This window comes from Salminus brasiliensis, chromosome 3, assembly GCF_030463535.1.
Source record: "Salminus brasiliensis chromosome 3, fSalBra1.hap2, whole genome shotgun sequence".
Classification (NCBI taxonomy): Eukaryota; Metazoa; Chordata; class Actinopteri; order Characiformes; family Bryconidae; genus Salminus; species Salminus brasiliensis.
The window spans coordinates 26,313,810-26,328,835 of record NC_132880.1 but is presented as its reverse complement, the minus strand read 5'-3'; the positions used below and the strand labels follow the sequence as shown (position 1 = coordinate 26,328,835).

At 38.4% G+C, this 15,026-nt stretch overlaps 1 protein-coding gene across 1 annotated transcript; it reads left to right on the top strand.

The window, feature by feature from the left end:
• Nucleotides 1–3,209: 3,209 nt before the first annotated feature.
• On the top strand, nucleotides 3,210–6,566 carry LOC140551928 (keratin, type I cytoskeletal 13-like). The gene is made up of 8 exons (XM_072675737.1): nucleotides 3,210–3,740; nucleotides 4,512–4,594; nucleotides 4,725–4,881; nucleotides 5,105–5,266; nucleotides 5,506–5,631; nucleotides 6,039–6,113; nucleotides 6,205–6,353; nucleotides 6,446–6,566. Exons 1-8 carry the CDS (start codon nucleotides 3,210–3,212, stop codon nucleotides 6,564–6,566), a joined length of 1,404 nt encoding a protein of 467 aa, XP_072531838.1.
• The last annotated feature ends 8,460 nt before the right edge of the window (nucleotides 6,567–15,026 follow it).

Here is a 15,026-nt window from a genome sequence, read left to right as displayed (position 1 = left end):
AATAGAGGGCAGTGGTTTATAACAGCTAAAAGAGCTATTATTAAGAACCAGCTCCAGTGACTCCAATGACTGCCTGTCACAACAATGCACTAAAAAGGTACCTTTAGCATTACAAGTCAAGTATCCATTTTCTGAACTATATAGACTACTTTTTGCTGAGAGTCAGAACACAAGAACCCGTTAGAAATTGCTGTGGGTCTAGACAGAACAGTGACAACCATGATTGTTTATTGTTTTTAATTTATTATTTATATATTTCATTAGCTTCAGTAGTAACCCACACTATCACACTTTTAAAAACAGTTGTATGGTTTGTCATTGTTTGGAGTCCATTAACTCTTTGTCAGTACAACATATAATCTTTTTTTTTCATGTTATATACAATCTGGATCTATAGCTACTGACTTTACTAGAACCCCTAAAGAATCCTTTTTTAAGTGTGACAAACTGGCTTACTGTTCATTCACAATAACCAACTCGAGCTAAGGAGCAGTCAAAAATCAACATCAGTTTAAAACGTGATGTTTCAGCCCACATTCAGTGCACATCATCACACTCAAAGCAATTGAAAATCACTGGAAACAGGTGTGGCACCCACCCTTGAGTAAGAAGTTCAGTCCCTTCATCTGTCCCATCTACTGGCTTAAACACTAAATAAAAAGAAAAGACTTAATCTCTTTAGATCTCTTCAGACGAAATAAAAAAAAGGAAGGACTTCAGTCTTAACCTAGGAAGTAAATATGCTGACATTTATTAAATGTATTTGTCTTAGTAACTGATTAGCATAAAATTGCCAAAAATAAATAACTGTACATTTCATTGAATTAAATAAGAATTAGTATATTTGTTTTGTATAAAATGTATTTATTATATTTATTCCATTCAATTTATATTTTGATTGTAGTAAATACCACAATCGTAAAGGTGGTGTAGAAAGCATGTATTCTGTATGTAAGTTGTTCTGTGATATATAAGTAGAATCTGACTTTAAGTGGGATGGAAAATGCCCAGATGTTTTGGACAGCCATTAAAAACATTGTTATTATAACAAAACATGCTGATTTTGCTTTTATGATGGGATTGGGGGAAAAATGATGAGCTCTGCTAGTTAATGGCACTGCGGTGGCTCACAAGAGCCACATGGCCTAGTCTGGCACTGTAATAAGAACATTGTAATTTTTTTTTGTAATTACAAGTCTTACTGGAGAATATGTCTGTCCTCCTGGTGAATAATCAAAAGGATAACCCAGCTAGGTACCCACAGCGCTGCCCCAAGAGGGACCTTTCCCAGCTGTTGACTGTTCTTGACCAGGGGACACTTTTCCTGCCTGAGCTTCTCTGAGGGAAGCTTTCCATGGTTGTCATCTGTGTTTCACCAAGAGGACACTTTCCATGGCTGTGCTTCTCCAAACAGAGCTTTCTCTAATTAGCACTTTCTCTGAACACAGCTTGGATAAACAGCGTTTTCAACTAGTGGTGCATCCATGAGCTAAGGTTAGCATTTAGCCTAGCACCCACAAGTTTCACAGAATTAAAGCTACCCTTTTACAGATCCTGGCAGCTACCAGAGTCTAGTGATGATGAAAAAAAGGTAAGTATCAAAAACACTGTGTTTTCCCAAAAGGCCTTTTTCTGTGTCACAACTTTAGCTGCTAATGTATGTAAATTTGGGAGGTTTAAAATGAGCCACCAGAGTTTCTGAAATGTTCTGTTTTACAGCTCTGTTTTGGTTATGCCAGGTGTTCTTTTAAGTGAAATTCAATGTACCATACTCAATGTGCTGAGTGTGGAAGTGTGGAACTGCAATATGAATGTTTGTTTGGAAAGTGAATGTTACTGCCCAGAACATCTTAAAAGAAAAATTGTAACTGTATGACAGAGTAGGCTACTGGATAATGCAATATTACAATGTTATAATGACAATGACCAGGTACAGTACAGAATGTTTGTAATTATGGCTCCATTAAACACTAATCAGCAATTAGAATATCAGTTGCTCACATGTCTAAATACGTCTGATCAGCTGAAACTAGGAGATGAAACATAACTGTCCCTGTAAACTACATGAAACGCAATATCTCAAAAGTCATTATGTACTTGCATAATTAGTCATTTATACTGAAATACATTATAACATACAATTTTAATTAATATTCTCTAAAAACAACATTAAATATTTTTTCCTCCTAATAGTTATTCTTATTAATAAATTCTATTCAATTTACCTCCCAATACTAAAGACCCTAATGGAGTTTGACCAATTGTACCTCCCAAAGCTTCTTATTGAATTTGACCTATTTTACCTCTCGATACCCATGCTTTTTACTAAATTTTGCCAATTATACCACCCAATACTCCTGCTTCGACTCAGGTTTACCTCCCAATATTCTCATTAAATTAAATGTGACCAGTTTTATTTCCAATACTTTTTGCTTGTCATTGATTTTTACCACTTTTACCCTCCAATATCTATGCATCTCATTGAAACCCCAATTTCACCTCCTTGTACTTTTGTTTCGTATTGGGATTTACAAATCTAATCTCTCAATCTATCTCAATGAGTTCAACCAATTCTAACTTGGATGATTCTTAGTGAATTTGCATAATTGTACCTTCTGATACTTTTGCATCTTACTGATTTTTTTACATTGTTACCTCCTAATACTCATGGTTCTTGTTTATTTTTTTACTAGTGTAACCAGCTATTACTCTCATTTAGTTTCTTAAGTCTTACTTCACTTAGGCTTCTTGCAGTGTTTGCTTTAAAACTTGAAATTTCGCCAAAGGGTTTCTCAGTTTAACAGTCTCTTTGTGAGAAAAAACAGGGTCTCTTCATGCTGAGAACTGTCCTCAAGCTTAAGGAATTTAGGACCTGAAGGAAAGAGCCTTGAGAATGAAAGCTGGTACAGTGTATCAAGTGCACACAGAACCAGGTGATTGCCTGAGAGAGACTCTTCCACTGTCAATCATCGTGTCATAAAAACTAGCCTGAAAGCTTGACCTCATACCAAAAATGATCATATGTGCTGATAGAGTTCTGCAGTGTCAGCAGTTCTGCAGTTTCATAATATGCAAATGAAACTTGTGTCCATAGGTACCACCTCGGTTTAGATGGTTGGGCGTACAGACCAGCATATAAAAGGAGGTTGAATCTGTCTTCCCCACTTACTCTCTTCAGAGCAGAGATAAGCAGAAAGCCTCCATCAACCATGACCACCATACTCTCCACCCGCAGCAGCTTTGTATCTGCAGGCTCCCTCTCTGGAGGAGCAGGAGGAGCTTCCCGTATGTCCATCGGGGGAGGAGGAAGCCGGATCAGCGCCATGAGGGCCGGAAGTGTCTATGGAGGAGCTGGAGGCTCTGGAGTTCGCATCTCCCAGGCTTCGCGCTCTGTGTCCTTGGGCAGCTCCGCTGGAGGCTTTGGCTTTGGCTCTGGTGGTGGTTTTGGTGCAGGTGCCGGTTTTGGAGGTGGCTTTGGTGCTGGTGCTGGTGCTGGTTTTGGTGGTGGCTTTGGTGCTGGTGCGGCTGGCGCAGCAGACAGCAGCATCCTTGGCAATGAGAAGTTCACCATGCAGAATCTTAACGACCGCCTGGCCTCCTACCTGGAGAAGGTGCGCTCCTTGGAGAAGGCCAATGCCGAGCTGGAGCTGAAGATCCGCCAGTTCCTGGAGTCCAAAACCTCACCTGTCGCACGTGATCAAACCGCCTTCTTCGGTACCATCTCTGAACTCCAGGCCAAAGTAAATAACTTAAATTCAAACTTTAGTAAAATCTTGGTTTGATATAATTAATTAATTCAATTGCAATTGAAAAATACGTTCCAATACTTATTTTTACACGTTTTGGTCTTAATACTTATGCTGCTGATTGAATTTTACAAATTCTGATCTGCTAAAACTTCTATTTATTCTAATTGAATGTTACTATTTCTGCAACCATATACTTATGCTTCTCATTGAACTTTTCAACACCACATTATTACGTTTTACTCCACCTCTGGTTTTTGCTTCACTGTAAAACTAGACATTTTACCAGACAGTTTAGTTTCAAGTTTAGTGTCTTTGTGAAAAAAAGCAGTGTCTCATCATATTGAGAACTGTCCTTAAGCTTGTTGTGGCATTTACATGAAATATGCACTTTCTACTTTCCATAACCAGAAATTTTGTCAATGCAATCTGTGTTTAGGATGTGTTCACTATCACCTTTTCCTCCTTGCAAGAAATCCTGAATATTACATTCTTAGTGATGCACCTACAGCAATTACGAGAATACATTTAGCTTTGTATGTTTGCAAATGTGAAGCTTCCAGACCAATTAGGGCTAGGTTTCTGAAATGCCTCTAAGTCCATAGATCATTGGTTAATAGTAGAGCAAACATTACATTAAACATTACAGTAAACTCTCATTCTAACAGTTAGGAGGATGTTAATACTGCAAAGCTTTTAGGAAACTTAGTCCAGACCATTTTTTTCTGGCGAAGGTTTATATATATATTTTGATGATGTCCGCAGATCTTGGATGCCATCCAGTTGAAAGGAACCGTTCACCTTAGCATTGACAATGCCAGCCTGGCAGCCGATGACTTCAGGATAAAGTAAGTGTTGTTCAGGAAACCAGACAGAAGTCACCGTAGACTTACGTTTTGAAGAGGATGAGGGAGCATTAAAAGAATTCAGAATGTGAAGAATGCACTATAATAATCAACATACTTTTTCTTCTTTCAGGTACGAAAATGAGCTATCCATGCGTCAGTCTGTGGAGGCCGATATTGCTGGGCTGAAGAGGTTGCTGGATGAGCTGAACCTGACCAAGACAGACCTGACCATGCAAATCGAAGGTCTGAAAGAGGAGCTGGTCTTCCTGAAAAAGAACCATGAGGAGGTGATGAACTATTCCAAGCAAATAATGCTAAATCCATATTCGTAGACTCTTATATCGATGCATATTACGTCTAGAACATGGTTAGACATTCTGAAAAGAAAAAGAAGGGTCCAGTAATGTCCTTTTTACACATCAGTTCCTTTGCCATTTCTGTATGTATGTGGACATTTTTTTAAAGATATAAGCACTGTATTAATCTTAATCTTACATTACCTGTCTCCAGGAGCTGGTAACCATGCGTACTCAGATGAGTGGACAGATCCATGTTGAGGTGGATGCTGCACCACAGGAAGACCTGACCAAAATTATGGAAGACATTCGCGAGCACTATGAGGTCGTCGCTGCCAAGAGCCAGAGAGAGCTGGAGACCTGGTTCCAGGCCAAGGTCAGTTCCTCCGACATATTATTGAAATGTCCCATACAAAGTATTAACCCTGCATCTGCATCTGCATTTATTACTGTGGTTTCGTCATGCATTTGATAGTAATAAATAAAACATCTGTTAAAAAAATATTTTAAAGACAATACTGTACACATCACATAATATATTATACTAATACCATATGATCACATATCAAAAGAAATCAATGCCTCCTTAACTCTTTTCTGTCTTCTGCCAAACAGTCTGAGACCCTGAAGCAGGAGGTTGCTGTGAGCACAGAGAGCCTCCAGACATCTAAAACAGAGGTCAACACAGTGAAGAGCACGTCGCAGTCTCTGGAGATCGAGCTCCAGTCTCTGTTAGCCATGGTGAGACCACACAAATGACTGATGATGACTGTTCCAAAAGTCTGAGAGGACAAATATGTTTTTAATGTAGATTAAAAATATTGACTGTGGGGAGGTGACTTAGGTACCTGAACCTAGGAGAACAGAGGAGATTTACATTAGTGAAACGAAAGGCATGAGGCCTCCTATGATCACTGGTAGAGCTCAGAAACAGTTCTAAGATGTAGAAAAGAGATAAGTGAAAAGAAAGTGAGTAAATTAAAACAACCAAGCCAATCAATATAGACTGAAAGTCCTTTTGTATACTATCTTAGAAGGTTACCACCTATCCAAAGAGAATTTTAGCCTTTTGTTACGGTTCGATGTAGAATCATGCTACAGAGCATAGTTCTCACGCTGTAAATTTGAACCACCTCTCCTTACCACAGAAAGCCTCCATGGAGAACACTCTGGCTGAAACTCAGGCACGTTACTCCATGAAGCTGTCAGGATACCAAGGGCAGGTGAGGTTTGCAGAGCATCTCATACTCATACAGTTTCTGTTTATAGGAGATTATGTGACTTTACATGTTGTACAAACTTGCTATTCTGCAGGTAAGCAATCTGGAAGAGCAACTGGTGCAGCTCCGTGCTAATCTGGAGCGCCAGGGTCAAGAGTACCAAATGCTGCTGGACATCAAGACCAGACTGGAGATGGAGATCGCCGAGTACAGGAGACTGCTGGACGCAGAGGCCAGCGGCAGGTATGTCTAACCTTAAAAACCATAAAAAAGCATAACCTGCTGTCTAACATAACGAAACCTAACTGAAGCTCTTTCTCTTTGCGTCCTCCCAGCGCTTCCATTTCTGCCAACACCAGCACCAGCACCAAAGCAGCAGTGATCACCGTGGTGGAGGAAGTGGTGGATGGAAAAGTGGTCTCCTCCTCTTCCTCAACTTCCATCACTCGCAAGTGAAGCCCCTGGAACTCGCTCCTCTGAAGTAAAGAGAAAACAGAATGTAGTCCGCTGAGCAAAATAAAGAGTCTGTTTCAGTGATGCTGTTGTTGTGCATGTGTGATTTCTGTTACGCAGCAAAGATCTTTCATTTCTCCTACAAACTATAGCTCACCTATTCATGCCAGTTACACCATTGTATGAGTACACATACTCTAGTATGCCACAGAAAGCAACTTCATTTGAAAGGAACATGAGGAAACGTACTCTGTAAACAACCAGAATCAGGTTTATATGACACGTGCTTTGCATCTTATAAAAGCAGTAGAGATGCTCTAGAGCTAACCTAATGAGGGAAAGTGAAGGCACAAGCTTCAGCAATATCATCAACAACAGCAATGTCCGGAGCATAGAACTGATTAAACTTGTCATCTGAGTATTTTATTATTCACTCCCCAAATCAATGAAAATGTTCTGTTTTTACTGTATCTTGGTCAGTAACGCTACGTATTTTACAAAATTTTTGAATTTCTTACTATAACATTGTTTGTGTCCTAAAAAGAACCTAAAAAACTGAATAGGATAGAATATAGAATCTTTATTGATTTTACTGGGAAATTTGCTATTGGCTTCACCACCACCAGGTTGCACAGTAGCAGAGTAGGAATAAAATATTAAATTAAAACATATAATATACTAAACACATACAACAAGGGGACACACACCAGCTCCAAACACTCCAGGTATTCATTAAAGACAATCCAAAAGTGGGTGTGTGGGTGTGTCGCTCTAGGTACCCGGAGGGGAGCAGACCAAATTCAACAAAAAGAGAATGAGTAGGATCCTCTGAGCTTTCCTCCTCCTCCCACAGCAAATATATCTCAGACAGCTCCTTCTGTGGTTCACGTGTGATGTCCTCAGCCAGTTTTACAAATGTAGGCAGTTGGCCTCATTGGAAACCATGAGCCTACTATATCAATGGTATGTATTATAAAACGCTCTCAACCAGGCATCTATACTGGGATGGATTACCAACCAGACCATTAGGGTCAGCTCCCAGGGGTTTCTGATCACCAGGGCCCTTGGGCCCAAAAGGGCTGAAGCCTGAAACTTGACAATCCACTGCATGTATATGCATTAGGTAAACACACTGCACTTGAGTGTGTCTTGATGACTGGGTTGATTAAAGAAATGAAGAATGCTGTCTCATGTTCACATTGTTGGTGTTGAAATTACAGGATTTCACACATTAATATGAATAATTTTGTGAATATTTGACAAGCACCCAGATCACTTTGCAGATCTTGCTGTTGTACTTATTATTATTTAAAATATGCATTAACTATGGTGTGCAATGTGATGCATCCCTGTCCCTGTACACCATTCCCAAAACATATCTGCTAACAGACAAACTGTTCAACTTGCTGTTCATTGATTCTGCGTGTCATTGCCAAACCCGTCAGTTTTGCTGGTGTTTGTACTAAGAGCACTGTTTGAACACCTTCTAGGTAATCGGCATGCATTCAAGGTGACTGAGCTGCTTTTGACACATGTACACAAGCTTCAGTGTCAATAAAAAGATGTGAATCTGCAGCATGGCCATGTAGATAAATCTGAACTCTTACTCTTACAAATCTTTGAAGTCAAAAAGGGTCTTTGGGGTGATTTCTATGTATAATATTGTTATTGTAAAACTAAATCAACATATGATTCTTTTTTTACTTGGTATATCTTAGAAAATACAGATTTTACATCTGAATGTCTGATCTTGATCTGTTTTAGACATCTGTGGATGTACAAGGTTGATTTCTAAATTTTTATGAGGTCTACCATAAAGGCAGTTTCAATATCTATTAAGCTACTCATTTTTATTTCAGCCATAAATTATGTCATATTTACAGCTTTTTTGATTTAACATTAATGAAACATTGATAACTAAAACTAAAAAAACTAAACCAGTCTGTAAGCTGTAAGTTTTATTTCTTTGGTGGTGTTGAAATCGAAACAGAGAGAGATTATGGCAATAGTCTAGAGATCGCGCACTGTGTGATCTTACACTCCTTTAAAAATGGCTCTTCTAGCTTACTTCTTTTAAAGGCAATGATTGTAAATAAAATCATGGAAATACAACCGACAAACAAACAAAAACATTTGGATGCTTAAACTGTCCTTGTTAAAGGACTCTTTGCTTTAGTGGAAAACCTTTACGTTCTAAATAGAAATATTTAATTAATGGTTAAAAAACGCTTCCACTATCATGAGCCATGGAACCCTTTTCAGAACCCTTTTGAAGAAGCCAATAGGTCTGTTTAGAACCATGGCAACTCAAAGACCCATTTGAATGAAACATATTGAAAATGTGTTGAAAACATGTTGAAATCTAGGTAGTAGAACTACTTAAAAAACAAGCAGGGTTTCATTGAGTCTAAGAACCCTATACATATATTTAGTACTTTAAAGACATACATGCAAAGAACCATTTGAGAACCAGCCAGTGTTTTTTGCAGTGATGAAAGATTTCAGGCCATAAAGCACACTCGCTGGGAGAGAGGTGGATGGGGAGGGGTTGGTGAGGAAGGGAGATTAATGACAGGCTGTTCAGGGAAGTATGTGTATGAGTCCGCTCTGAGTGATGTGTAAAGTGTGTTATGTAACTCAGAGAAGAATGAATCCTTTCTTTTGCTTCATTTACAGTCGCTCTCTTCTCTTGCCCGAAGGTTACTTCGTAAGTCTCAGTGGGATCAAGCTCAGGTGTGTTCTGCCTTCATAGTTCTGACAGAGGTTAAACACAGCGCACCGTTGTTACAGTACAGTACAGTAATGCTATTGTGTACATTGTGTTACTATTCTAATGAATTCCCAACAAGAAAAGGTGCATTGTGCAGAGTACTGCTACTAGGTAGTTGCTATGCTGTTGCTAAGCAGTTGCTATGGTGTCCCAGATGATTGCCATGCAGGTGGTTGCTGTGCTGTTTCTAAGCACTTGCCATGATCTAGTAGGTGGTCGCTATACAGTTGGTAGGTGGTTGCTATAGTCCTTGGTGGTTGCTATGCAGTTGCTAGGTCTTTGCTATGCTCTTGATACGCAGCTGAGCTATTGCTATGCTGTGCCAGGTGCTTGGTGTGCACTGGATATACAATAGCTATGCTATCACTTTTTATAAATAATAATAGATTATTATTTTAACTGCAAACCTTAATTAATGCTTGTGTTTTTTAATGTGATCCAGTTGGGCTTTCCAAATGGGCCCCATCATTACAGCCCATCTTATTCTCACATAAGTCCAACATCTAGGGCCCCAATATGCACTGTGCATTCTGGTTCCTAGGTGGGCTGTCCATACAGGGTCCACATGGACATGTGAGCTGGGAGCTACATATCTAAATAAACATAAAAACATGTCTTAGCATTAATACCATTCCTACAGCACTCCCGTTAGTCTGTACACTAGATGAAAAGAGCTTGCTGTTCAGAGCAGGGGTGGTGATCTCCAGTGCTGGAGGACTCCAGAACAGGTCAGTGATTCTCCTGCTATAACACACCTGATTCAGATCAGTAGCTGCCTCATTTAGTGGGAGTGTCTGGAGCAGGAAAATCACCAAACTGCGCTGGACACCAGCCCCTCTAAGACCACAGCTTACTTTCCCTGCTGCAGAGAACACAGCGTGCCATTCTTCTCACCTTCTGCCACAACACATTTGTAGTACCAGCCTTGGACCACAAGATGTAGCTCAAGTTTCACAAATCAATTCCCTCTGAACCAATGCATTTCTTTCTATTTATCTATCTATCTATCTATCTATCTATCTATCTATCTATCTATCAATCCGTCTGTCTGTCTGTCTATCTATCTATCTATTTATCTATCTATCAGTCCGTCTGTCTGTCTGTCTATCTATTCGTCAATCATTCTGTTTGGGGAGTAATGTAGACAGAAGACATGGTTTGATCTACACCATGGTTTGGAGATCACAGCTCTGTAGACGTTTGGTACAATGGGAGAAAAGTAACTAAAAACCTCCAAATGCATAAGCCTAGATTTCTCTTCGTTGATTTTGAACAGACATTCGTGCAAGTTGCAGTTTGTCTCACCTAGTATTGTGAAGTCCCATCTGAGGTAGCTGCTACAGTGTGTAGTTTGATATTAAGCAGTAAAATATCAACAATAACCAACCATCCGTATAAAAATGAACCAATCAACTTGTTTTAAAGTTTTCTTAGGTAGACTTATATTATTAGATATTGTACATACACTTGCATTTAACTGAACCACCATTATTGCTGAGTGTATTAGAAATGTACAAAAAAATAAATAAATAAATAATTAAAAAATATATTATATATATAAACACACACAAATATATATATAAATTTCTACAGCCTTAACCAGTGCACATTCTTTCTCTAAAACCTAAAAGAACTAGTATGTAATTGAACCAGCACAGCTGACACAGCGGACTTGTTGAGAAACATCAATATGGGAGAAATGACTAAATTCAACATCAGTGCATTTCATTTGTGTGTTTTTATTATCTATATAGTGCTGTAGCTCCCCGGCCTTAATGGTGAAGGCTGTTAGAGCAAGTTACCACTTTCTCTGCTGCTGAGTGTGGCTTATGTTTGCAAAAAGTGACCACATGCAGAATTATGCCATCAGTATTTGTGAAGATGGTGATTGCTTATGTGTTAGTTAGGTCAGGTCTGTCAGAGGTCTTCAAATCTGGACTTTATAATCCTTGGTAGGTGGACATTGCCGTTTGATGTATGCAGCCACATTTATCTATCTGCAGAGACTCACTCTTCATCCATGCATATATCTCCATCTGTTTGTAGGCCTATTTTAATTCAAACCAAAATACTGGAAAAACAGTAAGGATTCATCGTTGTGTCCATCAGTGTGGTTAAATTTGGAATAAGGCTTTAAAATAAGGGCTAATCCACTTGGATTACACACAAGATATCAACCTGATTGTCCAGCTGGCCCATCAGTACTCAGGCGATCAGATGGGAGATCTGCCATTCTCTGTTCTGCTGCTGTCCTTCCACACAGTTTACTGCATGTAAGTCACTTGTAAAGCTTGCTGGTGATGCACCTCTTTGCCCCAATTATCCAGATGCCATCACCTGCAGATGGCTCCTCCAGTAAGGACACAGCCCTGGTGCTTAGCTCTGGCATGGTAGTGGTTTATGAGGAGAGAAGCGGCGTGGCTTCAGCAGGGAATGACTCCACAGCATATCAATAGTATTAAGATCTGACTTGGTGATTCCAGAACTCTCCATTTCTTTCTTCTGAGTCATTCTTTGGTCGATTTACTGGAATGTTTTGAGTCATTGTCATGTTGCATGGTCCAAAAAATATAAAATTTGGATCCATCTGTCCAAAGCAAACTGTTCCAGAAGCGCTCCCTGCCCCAATATTTTTACTTGACAGAGAGTTCCTCTATGCAAACCTTCCATGAAAGTCAAATGTATGCAGTCTTATTTAGATTGTAGATGCATGTAATGCATCCTGCATACTGTAGCAAAACCTACTTCTAGGATGTGTGAGGATATTTTAGGATTGTTGTAGAGACTTCTTTACATATATTGTGGTATGCTCTTAAGCTGAACTTGCTAGAACTAGCAAACAGTCATTAGGTTGTGGCACTTTCCATTTGGCTCTAAAGCTCATTATAGCTTTGTGCTCAGATTATAGTTTAATCCACTCCTGAAATTGAACAAGTTACAATAACACAGACATATATTGTTAGTGAAAAAGTTAGTTTGAGGTGACACGATTTAAGCAGTGATTGGAAAACCAGTGTTTAACTGGGTTAATTACTTCACTCCAGTGCCACCCTGTGGCAGGCTCTTGCTGCAGGTTTAGTTACACTAAAGACAGTATTGTCCCATTTCAGGGTAAAACAGTCTAAAAACACTCACTTATACATAAATATCTACTACTATACTAAATGAATAGATGTTGTTTTAAGGTGGAAACTAGGTCTGGGCAATATGACATAATTTTATCGTATTGTGATAACAATATGCTTTTTTAGGAATATGGAGAATACTGTTAGTGCTTAATAAACACTGATCAGCTGCAGGTTTCATTACTAACAGTGTGATTAAACTGGTTTAATTAAATAAAGTTCAGCAGATGTTGAATAAAAATCACTATTTAGTACAATATAGAGTATCTGAATAGTAGTTTATAAGAATATGTTGTAACTAAACATTGTATGGCAAAGTATATTTGGCCTATACTTGTACTTACACTTGTACTTAATCTTTTGCTCAAGACTTTTTTGCTCTAGTAAGAACTGAAAAGTATTCTTGCCTTATACATAAACTTTTAGGATATGTGGCTTGTGGTGGAACAGCTTGAAATAGCAGTCTATGGGTGAAACTAATCCTGCTCTTTAATGCACAGTGTTATTATAACACACACAGAAACAGATAAACATTTGGCTGACTTTATTGACATTTTCTTCCAGTGTATCGGGCCAATATTTGGCATTTTAAAATATATTAGAATCGGTCGATATCCATGTTTAGTAGTACCTATTTGAAGCCTGGCATGTCCGCGGGCAGCCCTCTGTTACTGGTGAAAGATGGGTAGAGTGAGAAAGACTCAGGGTCTGCAATTGAGTTCAAATTAAAGTATGTTCCTTTTTATATTGTTCTGTAATGTTTACATAATTTCTTTCATTCAAAAATGAGGGGGTCACTGCTTTTATTTGCACTAAAAGAGGTTTTTGATGCTGGTAGGCCAGGTGCACTAAATCTTTTAAAAGTCTGTATTCACAGTTGGTTACTTGAGTACTTTGTTTTATATAAAAATGCAAAAAGTTGTGTTTTTTATATTTTTCAGTTTGATTGATTTGATTGATTGAAGTAACTGATGTTTATTTATAAACATGGTTCACATTAGTATTCAATTAATGATGAAGTTTAGAAATGTTGTGCATCCACTTGTTATTATTTTAGCATGCAAATAAAGTGGAAAACTTTTAGATATTGTCTGACCCTGATCTCTGAACATCGGTCATAAAAAAAAACATATCGGTCAATCTCTAGCCATTACCTTGAATATATTTATCTCTCTGTAATATTACAGGGTTTTGTAGACAATAAAAAATACTTTAATGTAGTTATTGTTAATAAAGTTCCCCTTTTGCTTTCTGACTGAATGTTTTGGGATTACATACACACACACACACAGCAGCAGCATGGAAAGTTTTGGCACCCTGCAGGCTCAGTACTTAGTAACACCACTTTTGGCAAGTATCATAGTAGCCAGATCAGAGTCTTTCCATGCTTCTTTTCTAAGTCTTATAGTTCTGCATGTACTGCTCTTTTGAGGTCCATTCACAAATTGTTGATGATGTTTGGATTTTAGGGGCACGGCACAACCTTCACATCTTGGAAAAAAAAGCATGCACATCTTGAGGTAGTCCACTGAAGATTTTAGGCGTGTTTATGTGCATTAATAATAGTAGTGTAATTCAATGTAATATGTGTGCAATAACTTGAGTGCAATAATTTTCCATATTTATTATCACAGTTATAACCACTATACCACTTACTGTATTCATTATACTATATATATATATATATATATGTACATATTTCAAATTCTTGATTTTTCTCTCTTTGAACGGTTGCAACTGTAACAACTGCAATGTCCCTCCTGGAATCAATAAAGTATTTCTGATTCTGATCCTGATTTAGGATTGTTAGCCTGCCGTTGTTTTCATGAAATCCTTGTTTTTTCAAACATACCTTTGCATCCAGAAAATTATACCTTAACTAAACGCCTAAGGCTTGTTTAGATGTTTTGTGGTGATGATCCAGGATTTTCTTTCTGACTCTTCAATTCAAATCACTTTCTGAATGCTAAATCTTTACTTTTTTTTCACTCCATAATTGTACAAAACAAAAACACCAGCCTTGCTGTCAAAAAGCACTGTTCTATCTTAACCTCAAGCCTTTTGCAGATCAGTTAGTATTAGCCACATAACTGACTACCAGGGGTGGTCAAACCTTTGCAGGACACTGTTTACCAGTTTGGATGGTCCTCTTTTAGACCCTTCTAACGCTCCACTGTTAGTAGTAAACCACGTTGGAAAGACAGTGTTCAGAAGAAGAGCGCACATGAACACCACCACAGTGTCAGATATTATAGTGGGAAATTCCGATTCTTCAATTAGCCCCAACTTTCCAAAACAATCTGTCTGATGCGAATTCAGTCGAGACCTGGTTGTATCTGACTTATTCAGCAGCATAAACACATGATCACTGCAGACTATAATACTGTATGCCTCATCTGCACGTGAAATAAACAGATATGAATATTCCTGCCATGCTTGTTTTTGGATAAAATATTTCTTACCTAATTCTCATTAATCTCTTTCAGGTATGGCGAATAAACCTGTTCTCTTTAACGACAGAAAAACTAAAGTAAAAAATATTAAGGATTTCCTCAGCTTCTTCGTGCC

Coding starts and splice junctions, on each gene's coding strand:
- LOC140551928 (XM_072675737.1), top strand. CDS start 3,210: ATGACCACCATACTCTCCACCCGCAGCAGCTTTGTATCTGCAGGCTCC. Junction 6,114..6,204: donor TGTCAGGATACCAAGGGCAG/GTGAGGTTTGCA, acceptor GCTATTCTGCAG/GTAAGCAATCTGGAAGAGCA. Junction 6,354..6,445: donor GACGCAGAGGCCAGCGGCAG/GTATGTCTAACC, acceptor GCGTCCTCCCAG/CGCTTCCATTTCTGCCAACA.